At 30.8% G+C, this 20,267-nt stretch overlaps 4 protein-coding genes and 1 long non-coding RNA gene across 10 annotated transcripts; 1 reads left to right on the top strand and 4 right to left on the bottom strand.

Annotated features, from left to right (window-relative positions):
* Positions 1 to 4,330: 4,330 nt before the first annotated feature.
* LOC130676592 (odorant receptor 22c-like) lies at positions 4,331 to 6,918 on the bottom strand. Its single transcript, XM_057482932.1, has 9 exons — positions 6,424 to 6,918; positions 6,176 to 6,295; positions 5,983 to 6,100; positions 5,535 to 5,799; positions 5,329 to 5,463; positions 5,160 to 5,250; positions 4,948 to 5,084; positions 4,737 to 4,869; positions 4,331 to 4,667 (listed from the first exon to the last, which is right to left on the bottom strand). The coding sequence occupies exons 1-9, from the start codon at positions 6,565 to 6,567 to the stop codon at positions 4,617 to 4,619; spliced, it is 1,194 nt and encodes a 397-aa protein (XP_057338915.1). The 5' UTR covers positions 6,568 to 6,918; the 3' UTR covers positions 4,331 to 4,616.
* A 557-nt stretch (positions 6,919 to 7,475) lies between these two features.
* Positions 7,476 to 10,398, bottom strand: LOC130676589 (odorant receptor 46a-like). Of its 5 annotated transcripts, none has more exons than XM_057482926.1 (9): positions 10,129 to 10,398; positions 9,884 to 10,003; positions 9,660 to 9,777; positions 9,275 to 9,524; positions 9,070 to 9,207; positions 8,901 to 8,991; positions 8,684 to 8,820; positions 7,673 to 7,805; positions 7,476 to 7,600 (listed from the first exon to the last, which is right to left on the bottom strand). In XM_057482926.1, the coding sequence occupies exons 1-9, from the start codon at positions 10,270 to 10,272 to the stop codon at positions 7,550 to 7,552; spliced, it is 1,182 nt and encodes a 393-aa protein (XP_057338909.1). In that variant the 5' UTR covers positions 10,273 to 10,398; the 3' UTR covers positions 7,476 to 7,549. The 5 variants fall into 5 exon arrangements, with proteins under 5 accessions (XP_057338909.1, XP_057338911.1, XP_057338910.1 ...); XM_057482928.1 differs by having other exon boundaries at positions 9,275 to 9,521; XM_057482927.1 differs by having other exon boundaries at positions 9,275 to 9,539; positions 10,147 to 10,397.
* Positions 10,399 to 11,294: 896 nt separating this feature from the next.
* Positions 11,295 to 15,194, bottom strand: LOC130676594 (odorant receptor 22c-like). Its single transcript, XM_057482934.1, has 10 exons — positions 15,051 to 15,194; positions 14,848 to 14,967; positions 14,598 to 14,715; positions 14,257 to 14,521; positions 14,024 to 14,158; positions 13,865 to 13,955; positions 13,657 to 13,793; positions 13,105 to 13,237; positions 11,494 to 12,808; positions 11,295 to 11,414 (listed from the first exon to the last, which is right to left on the bottom strand). Exons 1-9 carry the CDS (start codon positions 15,192 to 15,194, stop codon positions 12,758 to 12,760), a joined length of 1,194 nt encoding a protein of 397 aa, XP_057338917.1. The 3' UTR covers positions 11,295 to 11,414; positions 11,494 to 12,757.
* Positions 15,195 to 15,196: 2 nt separating this feature from the next.
* Positions 15,197 to 16,725, top strand: LOC130676621 (uncharacterized). Its single transcript, XR_008991455.1, has 3 exons — positions 15,197 to 15,575; positions 15,671 to 15,761; positions 16,393 to 16,725. It is a non-coding gene; the product is annotated as an uncharacterized LOC130676621 (long non-coding RNA).
* Positions 16,304 to 18,987, bottom strand: LOC130676595 (odorant receptor 67c-like). Of its 2 annotated transcripts, XM_057482937.1 has the most exons (10): positions 18,640 to 18,987; positions 18,457 to 18,542; positions 18,271 to 18,390; positions 18,023 to 18,140; positions 17,685 to 17,949; positions 17,450 to 17,584; positions 17,278 to 17,368; positions 17,070 to 17,206; positions 16,549 to 16,681; positions 16,304 to 16,483 (listed from the first exon to the last, which is right to left on the bottom strand). In XM_057482937.1, the coding sequence occupies exons 3-10, from the start codon at positions 18,313 to 18,315 to the stop codon at positions 16,433 to 16,435; spliced, it is 975 nt and encodes a 324-aa protein (XP_057338920.1). In that variant the 5' UTR covers positions 18,316 to 18,390; positions 18,457 to 18,542; positions 18,640 to 18,987; the 3' UTR covers positions 16,304 to 16,432. The 2 variants fall into 2 exon arrangements, with proteins under 2 accessions (XP_057338920.1, XP_057338918.1); XM_057482935.1 differs by lacking the exon at positions 18,640 to 18,987 and having other exon boundaries at positions 18,457 to 18,628.
* Between the last annotated feature and the right edge of the window lie 1,280 nt (positions 18,988 to 20,267).

Genomic DNA, 20,267 nt, shown 5'->3' with positions numbered 1-20,267 from the left:
TTTCTCAAACTTGTTTCAGAGTATTATTGATCGACGCGACGATATTGCCGATATTATAAAATTTCAATATTTAAAAACGAGTCTGAAGGGAGAGGCCGCGCAACGGATCATACATTTACAGGCTTCGGATGCCAATTATCAGGTGGCTTGGTCCATCCTTAAGGGAACCTATGAACTTAAGAGGGTATTGAGAAGCAAACACATCGGGGCGATATTTAATCTCAAAAAACCGGAAACGGCTAACCCAGCCACCCTTGGACATATACTCAACACTGTACGACAAAATTTAACATCCCTCGAAACTCTTAGATGCCCACCAAATCATGAATGCTTTATTTGGCACATCGAAAGGATTTTACCGGATCCCATTGCTGAAAAATGGCAGGATACTCTCAAACCGAACGATTCCCCTACTGTTGACGATATGTTCAAGTTTTTGGAAGCAACTATTTCGCGCATGCACACTAAATCCGTGTCTAATTCTAACAAGAGTAATATTAATAAACGACCTTTTATCGATTTTTCAAATGAATCCAAGGCATGGAGAAACGTTGAAGGAAATCGCGTCTTTTTTACTGCATCAAAAAATTGTGAATATTGTCAAGCCACAGAGCATTATTTATTTCAATGTAGAGAATTCGATAAATTAACTGTACCTAAACGATGGGAGTTCGTAAAACAACGTAACCTCTGTAGAAATTGTCTTAGCAAATATCATTCCCCGTGTACATCCGAGGCGCGCTGTAAACACTGTCAACGATTCCATCATTCAAAATTACATTCTTTGTGTCCATCAAAATAGAAGCGATTATAATCTTTGGATATGTGGAAGTAATCCATAATTTGGACTTTGTAATGTAGAATCCCATTGTTGTAAAGATTCAATTTCCATAAAGTCATTGAATACTTCCTTCCACGATCTTCATATAGGCTAGTTACGGATCGATATTGGGAGTCCCATGATGATTGATGGGATTCAGACGAATTCGTTTCTGTTGAAGAAGGAGAGATCCTTTGAAATTTTCTTCTTTTTCTTTTATTTCTCTTCGTATTATTGGCTTTAGGATCCATTTTTGTTGTTGATGTTTCGAGATCATTTGAAGAATTTGTCACTTCAGCAGAAGGAAATACCTTCTGCGAGTTTTCTCTCTTACAGTCCGGTAAATAAGAATTTGATCCATTTCCTTCGCTTTACTTGAGTCGGGTATAGGAAATGACCGTGACTTCTCTCAAATATATTTCAAACGCGTGATCGACTTCAATCTTTAACGTTCGAGGAAATAACTCCGTCAACCTTAGACATCGCGATTAGTTTAAACTATAAGCCTCTCTAGACTCTCACTACTGATCAACATGATGTCATAACTCTTTCTACTGTAGACATTCTAATCAGTAAAAATTACATCTCTACCTGATCCTGATTTATTTTCTGTACCAGATAATCCTCTACTTGGAGATTTCTCACCAAGGTTATCCAGAACGTCTGGAAGTGCTGACAATTCGAGTATCTACATGGAATGCAAACGTAAAAAATGGAGCCATTACTGAGGTGCATCCGGGAAGCGACGGTGTCATACGAGTCGTCGGGGTCAAACATCACGAGGAATTTACACATGAAACACTCGGAGATTCTGTTCATTAATACCCGATACTTGAACTACTTAATAATAATTGCCATAAATTATTTAAAGTTATAACATATTGTAAACACTCATACACTATTTACACTACTTACACTCATACACTATTTACACTACTTACACTACTCTCACTCATTCATATTCGCATCTCGCGGGCGGGAGCGTGTTCCGTCGAAAACGGAAGTCCGGAGACAATTGTCATCATAATAATATTTAAAATTTAAAACATTTAAACCGGTCTCCATCTAGCGGTGTTAAAAACCATCTCGTCGCCAACTCGGGTCGCATCGCGAACGCGCGCGCTAAACATAGCGTCGGTTTCTCAGTGCATCTTCGTTGCACTCACGCCTTCAGTATATCTCTGTCGTTTGGGTGTCTGAATTTTTCCGTTCCGTCGAAACGACGACCCGGCGTCACCGCGTCTTTTCGTCAGTTGACCACAAGTCTTCATACTGTACACACTCGCTGTGAACATTCTATCCGCTACATTGCCAAGCCAATATTAAAGTTAACAATAATTGTTAATTAATTGATTATCAATTACGAATTCGTGCCATCGTGTCGAGATAAGTATTAATTAATACGGTTTCATAAATTTTATTCATTATTTCGTTGAGTTTCAATAATATTTCGGGAATTAAATAAAGACCGGGTGTTTTATTACGTCGTAGTAAAAACACGCCGGGACTTGTTGCGCGTGGGTCTCACCCATTAAATCTCAAATACTTAATCGTGTTCTATTAATTATTCGATAGGATTGAATTCGATATTTAATATTAATATTCGTATTAATATCAAATAATAATCGATTCAAATAATATTGAATGTTTAATAATTATTATCTTACATTAAATTCATTCAATTCACCGATCTGTTCGTTTACATCTTAATTACCTTGCAATAATTAAGCATTAATAATTATCATACATACGTGATAATCATAATACACATAAAACTAAAATTTGATTTGTTCGCGCTTCAATTATTATCAACGCATTTAGCCGTTGTCATATAGATATCATATCTAACCTCATTCGTGCAATAGCCACGTGCTAACAGCATCCATCAATCCAATTGATGAGATTTCAATTAACTGCAGTTAAACCAATCGCCTCTGTTGCAAAATAACAATAATAATAATAATAATAATTCAGCGTCATATTGTCTTTGGAATATCCCATTACAATTTGATAGTTTATATCGCCGATCTGATCAATCGGTAGACTCGCCTCAGCGCACCGAAAGCTTTCACCCATTCATTCGCTAGCATTAGTACCAAGTACTATTTAACTGTCCCGCAGTGGACTCTTTACATACGCATTAGTACCAAGTACTATTTAACTGTCCCACAGTGGACTCTTTACCAACGCATTAGTACCAAGTACTATTTAACTGTCCCACAGTGGACTCTTTACATACGCATTAGTACCAAGTACTATTTAACTGTCCCACAGTGGACTCTTTACCAACGCATTAGTACCAAGTACTATTTAACTGTCCCGCAGTGGACTCTTTACATACGCATTAGTACCAAGTACTATTTAACTGTCCCACAGTGGACTCTTTACCAACGCATTAGTACCAAGTACTATTTAACTGTCCCACAGTGGACTCTTTACCAACGCATTAGTACCAAGTACTATTTAACTGTCCCGCAGGGGACTCTCTATCATCACAGTACACATTCACACACACACACACACACATCTCTATATTTCATTTGTGTCAATTGTTCAACGAGTTACCCTCATTCTCATTATCTTAACATTCTCAATCTTTTTCATTGTACTTCTTCAAAGGGTTTTATGCCGTAGCGCTTTCCCTCAATTTTTTGGGTCAAAATATATTCTTCATTTTTGATATACCCAAACCACGAGTTTTATTAAACAATACCTATCACATCCTACCTATCATTACAATAAATTAATCAAATTCCAATCACTAATTTAATTTAATTTACAGGTAAATTTAGAATTTAAATATAAAATAAAAATAAAAAGAAAGGGAACATTTTCCCACAAACATAGCAGATTTAACTAGTGCAGAAATGCGTCCAAATTTTGGTTGTGAAACTTTTCGTGAATCGTTAGCATTAAAAAAAAAATTATTCATATCGAATAAAATTTTTATGCAAAAACGAGTATCGGTCTGTCCTGCAAATCGTAGAAGTGAAAAAAGAGCTGCCGGAGAGACGTTAATATTTGTTAATGGATTTCCAATATGACTAAATCTATTTTATTAGATTCGGAAAATGTGTGTGAAAATGTTTTCCTGTAGAAGCGAATGCACAAACATGAGCAATGTTAATATTTCATTAGTATAAATTACCATTTCGAAGTCCAGCTGAGGCTACTAAGCAGGTATAAGTTAAAATTTGAAAATTTTATTGTAAAGCGTAATAAAAAACGAATATAAAACAATAGTTGTAAAAAAGATTCAATCTAAGAGAGTCTATGCTTATCCAAAAAGATTTTCAAGAATCTGTATACGTAAATTAATAATTTATTATGATTTTCGTAAAGGAAAAAAAATTTGAAAAAACGGTTGAGCCTGCGGAAAAACCCCTAAAACTTGATGTTGTTTTCTCAGTGCCAACCCCTGAGTAGATTTTCTGTAAAATTGCTGTAGATTTTCTTAGACGGTGATCCTGATCAAAATTGAGGTGTTTGATGGTCGTTTGGAGGCCTTGGTTGTATCAGGCGAGTCTTTTGGAAAAGCGCTAGCACATAGAAGCGAATGAAAAAAAAATTTTCTCTTCAAAACCAAAAACTTCCCTTTTTTCGAAAATTTTTAATTTTCATTGCGGAAAATTGAAAAAATGAGCTCTCAAAAAAGTACAAAAAAACAATAAAAATTGCAAAGTTTCAAATCCATTATTATAAAATATTGAATTTTATAATGAGTTGTACACATGTTGATTCATCATTAACAAATTCGTAGTTCTATGGTCACAGTATAAAGTATATTAATATAAATTTATCGCATTGATAGAAGAACAGTGAAGTATGATCCAGATGTTTTCATCATCTATGGAAAAATGACATAAAGTGAAAAAAATTTTTTTTATAAATGTAGCAACTTCTGTGTACTTCTTACCATTCCAAAGCTTTCTATAGACAATCCCATGATTTTTCCTGCGGTTAAAATACATGGCACTTGACTTCTCATTGTCATCAAAATCAATAATTTTTGTGATTGTTTCGAAATACTGTACCACTGTCCATTAATTCTATTCGAAGTGATTATTAACTAATGAAGTAAATTTTGTCGATGAGTAAAAATTAACGTGTAATCACTGTGTACGTACATGTCTTGTTGGATTTGTAAGCTCATATCTGTCAGCTGTTGCGATAAGAAACATTCAAAAAAAAGATGCATTATTTGACCTACGGTAAATAAGGCCAATTTTATAAGTTCTTGCATCGTATTCGTTTGCGTTATTATCTGAAATATAATTTTTTTTTTATATGCAATTCAAGAAAAAAATAAAAAAAACATGTAATATTCGTGTGACTAAACCTGAACCCCAGTAATGCTCATTATCGGCAAATTTAATCCTATCGCTACTCCGAAGCATCCAGCAAAAGTACTTTCAATCAAATTGAAATATCTTCAGTAGCATATTAATAATTAAATAATTATTATCATCATAAATAAATTTTTTTAGTTGCAAAACATTTCTACATACTCTAGAGCTCGTCGATGAATTCTAATACATGAAACTATATGTACGTAATGAGCATCATCTGCGTTTCTTGACAACTTTAATTCCGCTAGATTATTCTTATAATATTTAGCATTCGTAAGATTTTTGATTCGGTATCTACACAAAAATATGCCATCGAGCCAAAAAAATACACTTTTTATAAAATAAAAATTAGCGTCGCATATTACCCTCCAACTGCAAACAATCCACAGGCATGAAACACGACGGTAATAAATATGACGTCACAAGAAACAAGTACACTTAAAATCACCGATATGCACACACCCGAATAATTCAATAATATCCAGTAATATTTTTCCTTGTCTATTACGACCCATTCCATTGGAACGGAAAACTTGAGCGGAGCAGATAAGTTTGTTTTGAAAAAAAAATTAATAATCATAGGCAAAGCTGGCTCTGTTACGTACATCGCCGTTGATAAATATACAAATCCTAAAAATAAATCCTATTTCGGCATTAAATTGATGCGTAAAAGCCAAAAAAAATTAAATGACAGCTATCAAAAATAAATTTCAACACTCCTATATTAAAAATAATTTTGAACAACATAAATAAATAAATCAGCATACATAAAATTAGTTAAATAAGATGTTTTTACTAAGACTATTTTCAAACCTGCGTATCCAGCTGCCATTAAATTTCCTATTTTTGCATACTTTTCCATAATGCACTTTTCATCACAACTTGTTACTATGTTCCAATCATCGTTAATCCTTTGAAGAAGAATTTTGAGCTAAATATGATAATAATAATAATAATAATTTTATCACTTAGAATCAGGCCATGCACTAAAATTTTCCAAACAAACCGTCTTTCTTTTTATAAAAGTATTCATATATTTGACAAATGAAACAAAGTCCGTTATAGCTGGGGCTAATGTTTCAAATATTAATTTTTGATCATCGGAATGCACTACATCAGCTATTATCTGTAAAAATTTACATGCATTTACTTATTTAATTAATTAGATGTTAAAGTATAACAATTTATAATAAAAACTGATAGATTTTTTTTTTTTTATAACTAAATTTCTCTATTGTGAAATAAATTTAATACTATTGGTATGACTTGTAAAATGAATGCAGAAACAATGAAAATTCCTATGAGAAAAGTTTGTAGACGAGACTGATCCGGCCATCGACCTATTGAACGTCCAAAGTTTCTCGGTAACTTATAGTAAGGCTGCTCGAAAACGTTCATTGTTCTAAGACTTTTTTATATCTGGTGTATTTTTTTCTATTGCGCTACGAAATATGGTCATATCATTTTACGTCTGAACTACCTTTCCGTTCGATGAATATCCGAGTGACGATGATGGACATTTTCACGGCTGCCTTCAATCAATTGTCAAAGTCAAATTGTTTGTATTCATAAGGTTGTTATGGTAACTTCGATTACTTATTTTTTCATATTGATGGCGAAAAATTGAACCCCTTTCTTTTTCAATACTTATTCTTTGGATTACAATTTATAACACATTGAGAAAATATACGTTTCGAGGGTTCGTGGACTCAACGTGATAATCACGGAGTATATTATTTAGAAAAATCATTTTTATAGTATCAGCAACACTTTCTTTTATTCAGTTCATTTAAATTTTTAATATTAATTTAGTTTAATTTAATTAAATGCAGGAAAAAAAGCTGAAGATTTTTTCAGCGCGAATATTGTTTCTGAAAATAAAACTCAAAAATAAATACGAGCACGTCAAATAGTGTGGAAATTCGCGATCACAATTGAATATCACTATAAAATTTTGTGTTTTTTATTTTAATTTATATTTTCAATGTGAAACATCAACTTTGGACAATCAAAATTATTGCACCTCTCAAATCTTCCAAGTGTTTGAACTTTTTTTTTCGAGAAATTTCTCTACTCCAGTCTCCACGATTCTCGAGAAAATCAAATTTGTAGGCATAGACCTTTTTTAGTTTTTTGCTAACAAAAATTAGAACAAGAAAAAAGTGAAGGAAGAGGGTCATTTCAATGGAAAGTAAATAAATGAACTAATCAAAATTTTAGTGGTAATTTGGTAATAAAAATAAACCAATAGACGGTATTTGTTACGGTGTTCTAAAATTGTAATTACAAAATACTACGATTGATGATTAGTTTTATCTATTTATTTACTATAAATAAATTCATAACTCAGTGATCAATATAGAAGTACAGTTCATAAAATTTATTGCATGGATAGAAGAAAAGTAAAGTACGATGCAGATGTTTTTATCATCTGTAAAAATATTGAATGTACCAGATAAATTTTTTTCAAAGAAATAACACAAAATAACATTTAACCCCTTACCATTCCAAAGCTTTCCATAGACAATCCCACGATTTTTCCTGCTGTTAAAATACACGGTATTTGACATCTCCGTGTCATCAGAACCAACAATTTTTGCGATTTTACCGAAATATCATACCACTTTGTATTAGCTCTATTCGAAATAGTTATTCATTATTAGACTTAGTGTTTTTAATAAGCAGTAAGAAAAGCGTTTTGCAATAAAATAGTGCGCATCCTCATCAAACATATTATAGAAAATGATAAATAAGAACTAAAATATATAATTGAATATGTATATTGGGTGGCTGTGTTATAAAAATAAATAATCCGTGGTGTGCGTCAATTTTTCACCAGAACTGTACCTGAAAGTTTAAATTTCTGCCTCTGTTTGTGGGAAGAATGGCGCATGCCCTACTTTTTATCAATTTTTGTCTAATAAGAGAAAAAAAACTGCTTTCTTTTCTTTAAACAGGGCAGGAATTAAAATTTTCGTTGCAGACTTGGTGAAAAAATTACTCTAGACATCATTTTATTTTTTCAGTAAACTCATCGGATAAAGGTAAATAAAAATTTTAAGTCGTCATAAGAAAGATGACATAAACATAAATATATATGTACTGCCAGATTAGCAGTACTAATTTTATATTCATTTTAAATCAACAGGAATGATTTAAATAGTGATGTTTAACTGCGTTCTTTTCATTAAAAATACGGTGCTAATGACAAAAAAAATTTATGGTCGATTAATAACGTTTTCTGAGAGTTATCGTGCCAATGAAATTTCGTGAAGTATTACAAGAAGGATTGAAGTATTCTTTTAAAAAGTCTACATATTTATGAAATTGACTCAGATTGTGTTAGAAATAGTCATTCAGAAATGGTCTGTATGATAGTACATCATTTATCATGTTTAGAGTTTTCAGTAGAGTATAGGAATGTGTTTGCGAAGGTCAAATAGCCGGGAATTTGACAGTGATCGTAAAAATTCAAGCTTGAATTGTGCAATAATTTTGATTACTGGGTATGTACATGTGCTGCTGGATTCGTAAGCTCATATCTGTTAGCTGTTGAGATATAAAACATTCGAAAAAGAGATGAATCATCACACCTACTGCGAACATTAACATTTTTATTTTCTGCCGCAATGTATTTGATTGTGTTATAAACTGAAACATTTTTTGTTTCTTTACAACTCTACTGAAACAACTCAAGAGAAAAAATAATTATGATGTTTGTGCTACTAAACCTGAACGCCAGTAATACTCATTATTGGCAAATTTAATCCAATCGCTGCTCCAAAGCATCCACAAAAGGCGCTCTCAATTAAATCAAAATATCTTGCGTATCATATAAATTATAATATAATTATTATCATATTAAATAAACTTTTAAAATCGTATATGGGTTTCACGTACTCTAAAGCTCGTCGATGGAATCTAATACACGAAACTAAATGTATGTAATGAACGTCGTAAGAATTTCTTAATAGCTTCGATTTCGTGAGCCCATTTTTAAGCTTTTCCTCGTAAGGCAAACTCTCAATTCGATGTCTACTGGAAAATAAATAATTGACTGGATAAACCTATCAACAAATCAATTAGAATTATTGTTGTATATTACCCTGCGACTGCAAATAAACCACATGCATGATATACTAAGGTAATAATTATAACGTCAACGGAAACAAGTACAGACAGTGAAAGCACAGTACAGATACCGCTCTGAATCATTATCACCCAGTAATATTTTTCTGTATCTATAATAATCCATTCCATTGGAACAGCAAAATTATGTGGTGCGGAAATATTCGTTTTGAAAAAATAATTCGCCATCATCGGCAAAACTGGCTCCGTTACAAATGTTATAGCTGCTATGTACACAAACACTTAAAATAAATACAATTACACAGCAATAAAAAAAAATTAATTGCTCCGGTGAAAAACAGCTTCAATAAAAATAAAGAAAGGAAGTTAGTTAAGATATTTATATTGATTTATCTGTCAACCTGCATATCCAGCTGAAAGAAAATTTCCGAAATTTGTATGCTTTTCCATGATGTGCTTTTCATCACGATTCTTCAATACTTTCCAATTGTCGTTAATCCTTTCAAAAAGAAGTCTGAGCTAAATTTAATAGTAGTAATGTTATCGCTTATCGTGTTGTCACTTAAAATTATCTTAGTTCTATAGGAAGTTGAAAAACATTAAACTAGATATTTTTCTAACAAACCTTTCTCCCATTAATAAGAGTATTTAAATATAACTCAAAACAAGCTAAGTACGTAATAGCTGGTGCTAATGTTTCAAATATCAGATGTCGATCATCAGAATGCACTATATCGGATAGTATCTGAAAAAATTTTATATTTACTTATTTGATTAATCGATTACAAAAAAGTCTTTATTTCTAACTGAAACTATTTTATTTTGTTATTTCAAAAGAAAGTTTTTTGATTAAAACAACAAATTTTATACTATTGGTGTGACTTGCACAATAAATAGAGTAACAATGCCGATTCCTATCAGTAAAGCTTGTAGTCGAGACTGATCCGGCCATCGACCTATTGAACGAGCAAAGTTTATCAGTAACTTGTAATACGGCTGCTCGAAAACGTTCATTGTTCTAAGACTTTTCTACCTCTGCTATATATTTTCTATTGTAATAAACCTGTCATCATCAAAGTCAATATTACCCCTCGCTTGCAGACATTGTAGTCACGATGATAGACATTTTGGATGACGGCTTCCACCGTTTTTAAAAATTTAAAACATTGTATACAAATTGTTGTTATGGTAACTTCGATTACTTTTTCCGCTTACTGTCAGAAAAAAAATTTCAAACGTCGCTTCCTTGACACTTTTTTCTTTTTACTATACAATTTATTTTACAATAAAAAAATATATGATCCGAGGGTACGTCAACACAACTTTGAATTCCCGGTACATTTCATTTTAAAACCACAACGTTGGTCGAGTAGTACCTCCGATTTACTCAATTTTTTTTTTTACTCGGTACATTCATAATTTTTACACTGAATTGGGCTTCAGTTACTGAAATATGATCAAATATATTCTAAAGTTCTTAGAGTAATTGCCTTTTCTGAAACCTAAGTTGATTAATTGTTATGTCGGCAGATGAACGAAGTAATGCAAGTGATTTTGTACAGCAGATTTAACTAGTGCGGATATGCGTCCATATTTCGGTTGTTAAAAATTTCCGTGAATCGTTAGCATTAAAAAAAAATCAGTCATATCTAATAAAATTTTTATGTGAAAATACGTATCGGTTGCTAGAGATATGTTAACATTTCTCCATAGGATCTCATGGAATTTCAATGGGAAGTGAATAAATCAATTAGTCGAAATATTAGTGGCAATAGAGTTACAAAAAAAAAAAATCAATGGGCGATATTTTATAAACGCTCTGGGAACAATAACTATAAAGTTCTCTCCGTGTACTTACTGAGGATTTTCAAGAATCTACATTAAGAAACGTGAAATAATAATTTTTATAATTAGTTAATTTACTATAATTTTCGTAGAGAAATAAAAAAAAATGAGCTGTCAAAAGTGTAGAAAGAAACGATAATAGTTGCAAAGTTTCAATTCTGTTATTATAAAATTTGAAAATTTATTCTGAATTGTACATGTTTATTCATCATTTTGTTAAAAAAAAAAACTGACAAGTTTATTTTGTATAGGAAAATTTGTTCTTGCATCGTCAAAAGCATCGTGATGTACGATGCAGATGTTTTTACCACCTGTAAGATAAACGTGAACATAAGTTACAAAGAATGAGAATAAGCTTATAATAATAATTAACAATATTTTGATTATTACGACTGCAAAATTTTCAATAGATAAATCCGTTTGTTTATCAGCGGTCAACTTGCAGGGCACTTGACTTCTCATCAACATCAAAATTAGCAATTTTTGTGACTTCATTGAGGTATTGTACCAAGTTGCATTACCTCTGTGTAATATAATTATTGGAATGTGTAGTCAGGAACATTGAATTAATTACATAAGAATTATTAATTAACATTTATTACTCTAAGCCTTTTACGATCATTAATTTACCCAATTATCTGAAAAATTGAACTTAGTTTTTTTAAACCACTCAAGTTTATTTCAAATCTGATCAATTTGTTCATTTTCAATGTCTCTGTCTAGCTTAGACTCCTCCCACTTATAGACCAATCGAAATACCAGAAGTACTAGAGGCTTCTGGGAACAACGAATTGATCGAGGGAGGGTTAATCCGAGACTGCGAGCTCATCAGTAACTTGCTACCGCGCACTGAGTTCACATCGTGTTGCTATTTTTACAAACTGCTTACACATCATCAACTGTTGTGTATATGGTGTTGCTACAATAGTGTCATTTTTTGGATTACGGGATTAATTATCAGTTGCTATAATAATTTGTCTGATAATTATAATGTAAAGTTATTTGTTTCAATAAAGACGGGTAGAACAAGAGCAATTACTTTTGTTGAAAAATTAAATGATTTTTTATAATTACTTGTACTCAATCATATAATTTAGTGTTAACATTTCATACGGAAAAAGTTTATAAATCACTAATCGATAACAAAAATACCCCGATTGTCAGTTTAAGCACACAAATACTCATTGATGGCTGCCTTATTTCAACTAACAGTTCGAAATTGGATACTTCATTTTACTCAATTTTAATAAGTTCATTGAAGACAAATAAAATTATGCGAAAGTAAATAACTGTAAAGTTGTCAAGTGATTTCTTAAATACCTGATGCTGCTTATCACATGTTGGTGCGATAAATATTGTGAGCTAAGGCTATAATTATAACTATTCCTTATATGAGTGATTATTTATGTTGGTGCGAAGGATTATTATTATTACTCCGATTATTATTCAGAAATGATAATTGTTATTAGAATGCAATTGTTTTCAATGGTATTGTAGTTAGAAATTGAAAAATGACTATATTGTATAGTAAGTACATTGAAAATACCCGATAGCAAATACTACCAAAAAATTCTTGGCATGTATTTTGAATTTAGTTTAAAAAGAGTTTTTCATTTGATTTGTCCGATTGACAAATAAAAAGTGAATATAAATTTTATTGCATCGACAGAAGCATCGTAAAATATGATCCCGATGTTTTCACCATCTGCAAATAAAATTTTAATTCGTAGGACGCACTTATTATAAAGAATAGTGATATTTAACTCTGAAGAGACACACTTGAAAAAGTTACGTCAGATTCACACACATGTGATTTATACCTGACGACACTTCAAAAACATATTTCTCCTGATCAAATTTAATGAATTCTTTTTCTAATCAATAGAAAATTTCCTCAAGAAAACGCGATTTAAAATGGTGCGCATTTAAAAGAAAGACAGGTGATTTTTTTCCCGGTGTGTCTCTCAAGGGTTGATAATAAAAATAAGTTTTGATTGTTACCACTCCAAAATTTTCAATGGACAACTCCATGATTTTACCAGCAGTCAGCTTACAAGGCACTTGGCTTCTCATTATCATTAAAAGTATCAATTTTTGTGATTCTTTAGAATTATAGTACCATTTCATATTAGCACTGTACACAAAAAGTATATTGCATTATATTATTGAAAAAATTTGGGCAAATAGGACTCAATGGGCTACGTCAAAATCCGAAAAAAAGAACTTAATTCAATAGAAAACTATTATTTTTCTTGTTAAGTACAAGGAAATTAACTTTTTATTGCTAACTCTAGTCTGGCGCATTAGTTTTGATTCGAGGGGAATAAATTATATTACTAAGAGAATATGTTCAAATTTCTTAAGGTAATTAATGATACTTAAATTGATTCAGATGGATTTAATTTCGAAGCAACGGTAAATTTGAATAAAATGTTTGGAAAATTTGATTAAACAATCATTTTTAACCCGTTTAAACTTCATACATGCATTGTATGCCCGACGTTTCCACTTTGCCCCATCTTTCCGTGAGTAAACGATAAAAATGATGTATACATGCACTGCGGAATCTGTGAACTCATATCCGTTAAGTTCTGTGATAGAAAACAATCGAAGAAAAGATGTAACATTTGGGCAAGAGCAAACATAAGGTACTTTAATGTTTGTTCCACTGTATTCGATTGTGTAATTAGCTGAAAATAAATTTCAATTAATACTGTTATAAACAATTGCCAATATATTAATTTTATATTTATTGCCATACCTGCAATCCCGTAATACTCATAATTGGTAAATTTAATGCAACGACGACTCCAAAACTTGTAGAAAATGTTGTTTCAACGAGTTCAGCAAATCTTTGATAACACATCAATCAATTGTTAAATTTAAAAATGGTTGAATAAAAGAACACAAAAATACGTACTCTAGAGCTCTCCTGTGACTTCGGATGCATGAAACCAAATGTCTATAAGCAACATCTTGTGAATTTTTGCGTGAACTTACTTCTTTTTTATTCTTGCCCGTAATTTTACCCGTGGGTGAATTTTCTATTCGAAATCTATGTGAAATAATAATAAACGGGTCATATATACTCTCTGCAATGCTGTCAAAGTGTAGAAAACACAATGTAGTATATTTAAATCACTTAGTACCCACCCTACAACTGCAAACAGCCCGCAAACATGTTGAACAAATGTGATAAACATAATATCACAGGATATAATAACAACTATCATGTTAATTGCAAATATATTAGTAATAATTAACATCAACCAATAATGATTTTCTTTTTCGAATATTATGTATTCCAATGGAAGAGCAAATTTCAGTGGAACAGATTCATTTGATTTTGTTAATTTATTAATGATCCTCGGTAAAATCGGCTCCGTTACAAATATAACCGTTGTTATGAATGCAAATCCTTGAAATTACTTTTCGATAGTTAATGAACATTATATACTTGTCTTACAATTTAAAAGACATGTCAACAAATGTACCTGCATATCCAACTGACATAAGTCGTCCAAGATCGACATGAGATTCCAAAATTTTTTTTTCTCTATTTCTTGGAATTAATCTCCAATCTTTTTTAATTCTCTCAAATAATATTATCATCTAAATTTCATAACTAATTGTGAGAATTTAATACTCATTATTGCAAACAATTATGTTCAAATAAAAATTCAAAGAAGATAAAAAAAAAAAAAATTGAAAATTTTAATTAGTTATAAACAAACGTAAACGAACCAATTCTGCATTGTAGATTGAATTTATATATTTAGCTACGCAAACAATATCTATTATAAATGGTGCCAAAGCCTCGAGAAGTACCTCTCGATCATCAAAATGTGTAACAATTGCGATGATCTAAAACATTAGTTGAATAAATATTATTATCCAATCTAATGAATGGAAAAAATAGCAAACTATTATTATTAGTTCTCTGATACTTGTGGAATAGCTTGCAGTATAAATGCACTCCATATAACAGTGACTATCACTAAGCTCTGTCGTGAAGACTGATATGGCCATCGACCTATCAGAGAAGCAGAAATTTTAGTTATTTTGTAGTAGGGTTTATCGTATATATCCATCGTACTGAGAACTTTGACATCTATCGCGTTAACCATTACCTTTGTATTAAATTTAGTATTTTCCCTCAATTATTTTCCTTGCTATGAAATATTCGAATGACGTTGACGGGCGTCTTAATTGGTGCCGTCACTTCACATCAAAATCATCCGGGTTTGTGGATATAGTGTTGCTACGGAAACTTCGATTGCTTTGTTACTATAACTTATTATTAGCGAAAATATTGCAATGGCTTATACACTGAAAGGTTTCGCCAGTGATGTTTGAAGTACTTTGTAATAACAGAAGCATGATTTCGATATTAAATGTTTGATAGTATTCAATTTACTTTCTTTACCTTCAATATTCATTTGTTTTGTTTAAGGACTCAATCGATCAATCAAGTGAGTGTAAGTTTATCCTTCAAAAAATCATTTCTACAGTGCAGGAACTTTTTATCATAGATTTTTATCATAGTTATTATTTTCTTTTTGATTAGAAGTACTTAAGATAAAGTTATGTACAAAAATGGGCAACGAAAATATTGAAATTGAATTTCTTAGAAATCATAAAAAAAAATTCAATGAAAGGTAATAATTCATGTATATGTTTTTTCTGATTTTCACCAAATATATCTTTTTTGTTTTATTTCACTCTTGACCTTCAATTTCTAACTTTGAACGTTCGGGTGTAAAAATAGTTAAGAAAATTGTAAAAAGCAGTTTTTGGCTCTTTCCATTCTCCAAAAAACATTTGAATGAGTGTATTTTTAACACTTGACTTTATATGAAACTTCACTTCGATTCTTAAAATATTGTGATTTCAACACAAAAACTTTATCAAACTCTAAGGAAGTGGCGTAGGTCTTTGTTCTAGCTTTAGACATGAACATTTCATTCTCATTCAAAATGAAATAAAAAGTAAATATATTAAAATATTAATAAATAGATCTGAACTTATGTAATATCTAATTAATTGATCGATTTTGATTTTTAGTCATATATAAGCACAGAATTGGTGTAGAAATCAAAACTTTACCTAAATTAATTCATTTTATTAAAAAAATTGATTGAACAATAAGTTCAAAATACTTATGATTTTGAATTATTGAAAACTGTTGAGTTTCTGATAATATAATAAGATAAACTCATTTTCTCTTACAACTTATTCTCAAGTACAACATTTTACATTTTTGACAATCATAGAATATTTTTTTGTTAGAGTATCATTTATGCGTAGCAATTTGGAATCAGCAGAATTTTCATTGCATTGACAAAAGCATCGTAAAATATGAGCCAGATGTTTTCATCATCTTAAAAGAAAATATCAAAAGTGTCAATCAACGGTAGTGATGATAAAATATTAGGGATTTTTTACCATTCCAAAATTTTCAATAGACAATTCCATCATTTTGCCAGCAGTCAATTTACAAGGTGTCTGACTTCTCATTGTCATCAAAAGTGTCAATTTTTGTGAGTTTTTCGAAATATTGTACCACTTCATGTTAGCTCTAAGTAAAAATTGATAAGTTATATTATGAAATTTTGGAAAATTGAGGGAAAGGTAATAGTAATAAGTGGACCAAAAAATTTTTATTGCCATTATTTGTTATGTCTAGAAAATATCATTTAACGACTGGTATTGAAAATGTAAGGATCATATTAAAAAAAAAATTTTTATAATTTTTTAGCGTAGCGCATTTCGCTCAAAAAATAAATAATTTTTTATTATATTAAAATAAATACAATAAGTAATATTTCAATAAAATTGAGAATGAATAATAAATGCAATAAAAGTTCACTATATTTTTATAAGTGTAAATATTATTATTAATCCATAGTACCTTCCCCTGTACTAATTATAGTATAATAATCATAATTTAATAAATATGGGTATACATGCACTGTGGAATCCGTGAACTCATATTCGTTAAATTCTGTGATAGAAAACAGTCGAAAAAAAGATGCAGCACTTGGGCAAGAGCAAACATGAGGTACTTCAATGTTTGCTCCACTGTATTCGATTGTGTTATTAGCTAAAATCAATTTTAAATTATATTGTTTCAAAAAAATTCTCATAAAATTAGTGTCATGTCGATAACCATACCTGCAATCCGGTAATACTAATCATAGGTAAATTTAATGCAACTACCACTCCAAAAGTTCCAGTAAAGGTTTCTTCGAGGAGTTTAACGAATCTTTTATATAAATCAATCATTAATTAATTAATCAACAATTTAATTTAAAAATAACAAAAACAAAAGCACAATAACCCGTACTCTAAAGCTCTCCTGTGACTTCTGATGCATGAAACTAAATGTTTATAAGAAGCATCTTGTGAATTTTTCCGTAAACTAACTTCTTTATGATTACTGTCCGTAATTTTACCCGTGGGCGAATTTTCTATCCGAAATCTATGAAAAATTATAATAAACCAATCAATATGCTCACTAAAAATGTTGTTAAAATATAGAACAGATACAACGGAGTATAAATGGATTATATAAAACGCACCCTACAACTGCAAACAGCCCGCATACATGTTGTACGAATGTGATAAACATGATATCACAGGATATAGTAACAATTATCATGTTAATAGCAAACATATTCGTAATGGCTAACATTAACCAATAATGATTTTCTTTTTTAAATATTATGTATTCCAATGGGAGAGCGAATTTCAGTGGGACGGATTCATTTGATTTTGAAAAGTAATTGATAATCCTTGGCAAAATTGGTTCGGACAGAAATATTGCCGTCGTCGTGTATGCAAATCCTTGACATTACTTTTTGATAGTCATGAAAAATTATACTTATTTTATAACTTAAAGCTCTATTGATAAAATTACCTGCATATCCAGTAGAAATAAGTCGCCCGATATTTGCATGATATTCTAGGATACGTTTTTCTTTAGCACTTGACAGTAATTTCCAATCCTTTTTCATTCTCTCGAATAGAGTCATCATCTAGATTTCATAACTAATTGTGAGAATTTATTACTTATTATCGCTGACAATCGTGTTAAAATAGAAACTTTTATAAGAAATAAAATAAAAGTTAAAAATTTTAATCAGTTATAAATAATCGTAAACGAACCAATTCTGCATTATAGATTGAATTCATATATTTAGCTACAAACATTATGTCTATTATAAATGGTGCCAAAGCCTCGAGAAGTACTTCTCGATCGTCAAAATGTGTAACAATTGCGATAATCTAAAACATTAGTTGAATAAATATCATTATACAATCTAATGAATGGAAAAAATAGTTCTCTGATACTTGTGGAATAGCTTGCAGTATAAATGCACTCCATATAACAGTGACTATCACTAAGCTCTGTCGTGAAGACTGATATGGCCATCGACCTATCAGAGAAGCAGAAATTTTAGTTATTTTGTAGTAGGGTTTATCGTATATATCCATCGTACTGAGAACTTTGACATCTATCGCGTTAACCATTACCTTTGTATTAAATTTAGTATTTCCCCTCAATTATTTTCCTTGCTATGAAATATTCGAATGACGTTGACGGGCATCTTAATTGGTGCCGTCACTTCACATCAAAATCATCCGGGTTTGTGGATATAGTGTTGCTACGGTAACTTCGATTGCTTTGTTACTATAACTTATTATTAGCGAAAATATTGCAATGGCTTATACACTGAAAGGTATCGCCAGTGATGTTTGAAGTACTTTATAATAACAGAAGCATGATTTCCATACTAGATGTTTGATCATGAATCGATAGTCTAAAAATCCACTCATGAATCCGTACTCTTTAAAAATGAATTAGTGAAATTTACTGTGAATTTGTAGATGCTCACTTTTGCTTCAGCTTTGAGTATAACACTAATTCAACCAGAGGAGTACTTATCGCTGGTTCCAAATACGTATTCACTAATTTGCAGTGAATTTTACTAATTCATTTTCAGGGGACATAAAACAACATGAATAAAAAATTTGAACAAATTAGCCGTGAAAAATTTACAAAAAAATGATATTAATTGCAAAGTTTCAAGACTTAATACAAAATACAAAAATTTATGATGAGGTACATATTTAGTAATCATCAATAAATTCGTAGTTTAACGGTCATAGTTTCAAGTCCATTAATAAATACTTATTGCATAGATAGAAGAACAGTAAAGTATGATCCAGATGTTTTCATCATCTATGGAAAAGTAAAATAGAGCAAAAAAATTGTTTTTAAAGAAAGGATCAACTTCCGTGTACTTCTTACCATTCCAAAGCTTTCTATGGACAAATCCATGATTTTTCCTGCGGTTAAAATACATAGCACTTGACTTCTCAGTGTCATCAGAATCAACAATTTTTGTGATTTTTTCGAAATATTGTACCACTTTCATATAGCGCTATTCGCTGTGAATATTATTTTTTCAATGAAATTTTATTAATAAGTAAAAGTAAGAATTTAATTACTGCGTATGTACATGTGTCGTTGGATTTTTGAGCTCGTATCCGTTAGCTGTTGACATAGAAAACATTTGGAAAAGAGATGAATTTTCTGCGCAACGACTTATTCTTTGGATTACAATATATAACACATTTAGAAAATATACGTTTCGAGAGTTCGTTGACTCAACTCTATAATCACGGAGTGTTTTATTTAGAAAAATCATTTTTATAGTACCGGCCACACTTTCTTTTATTCAGTTCATTCGTAGTTTTGATTTTAATTTTGCTTAAATTAATTAAGTGCAGGTAAGAAAGCTAAAGATTTTTTCAGTGCGAATATTGTTTCTGAAAATCAAGCTCAAAAATAAATACGTGCATGTGAAATACTGTGGTGTTAATAAAATTTTGTGGTGTTCATCCCAGTTTTATTTTATTTTATGTTTTAAATGTGAAACAATTTGTATAATAAAAATTATTGCATCTCTTAAAAGCTCAAAGTATGTTTATAATTATCAAATTATCAGTGTCAATTTATTTTGAGTTGTTTTCTTTTGAGTTTTTTTTTCAAGAGATTTATCTACTCCTGTATTCACGATTCTCTAGAAAATCAAATTTGTGGACATGGACCATGTCAATTTTTATTACTAACAAGAACTAGAATAAGAAAAAAGTGA

This window comes from Microplitis mediator, chromosome 10, assembly GCF_029852145.1.
Source record: "Microplitis mediator isolate UGA2020A chromosome 10, iyMicMedi2.1, whole genome shotgun sequence".
Classification (NCBI taxonomy): domain Eukaryota; kingdom Metazoa; phylum Arthropoda; class Insecta; order Hymenoptera; family Braconidae; genus Microplitis; species Microplitis mediator.
This window is presented reverse-complemented; position numbering and strand designations above follow the sequence as displayed.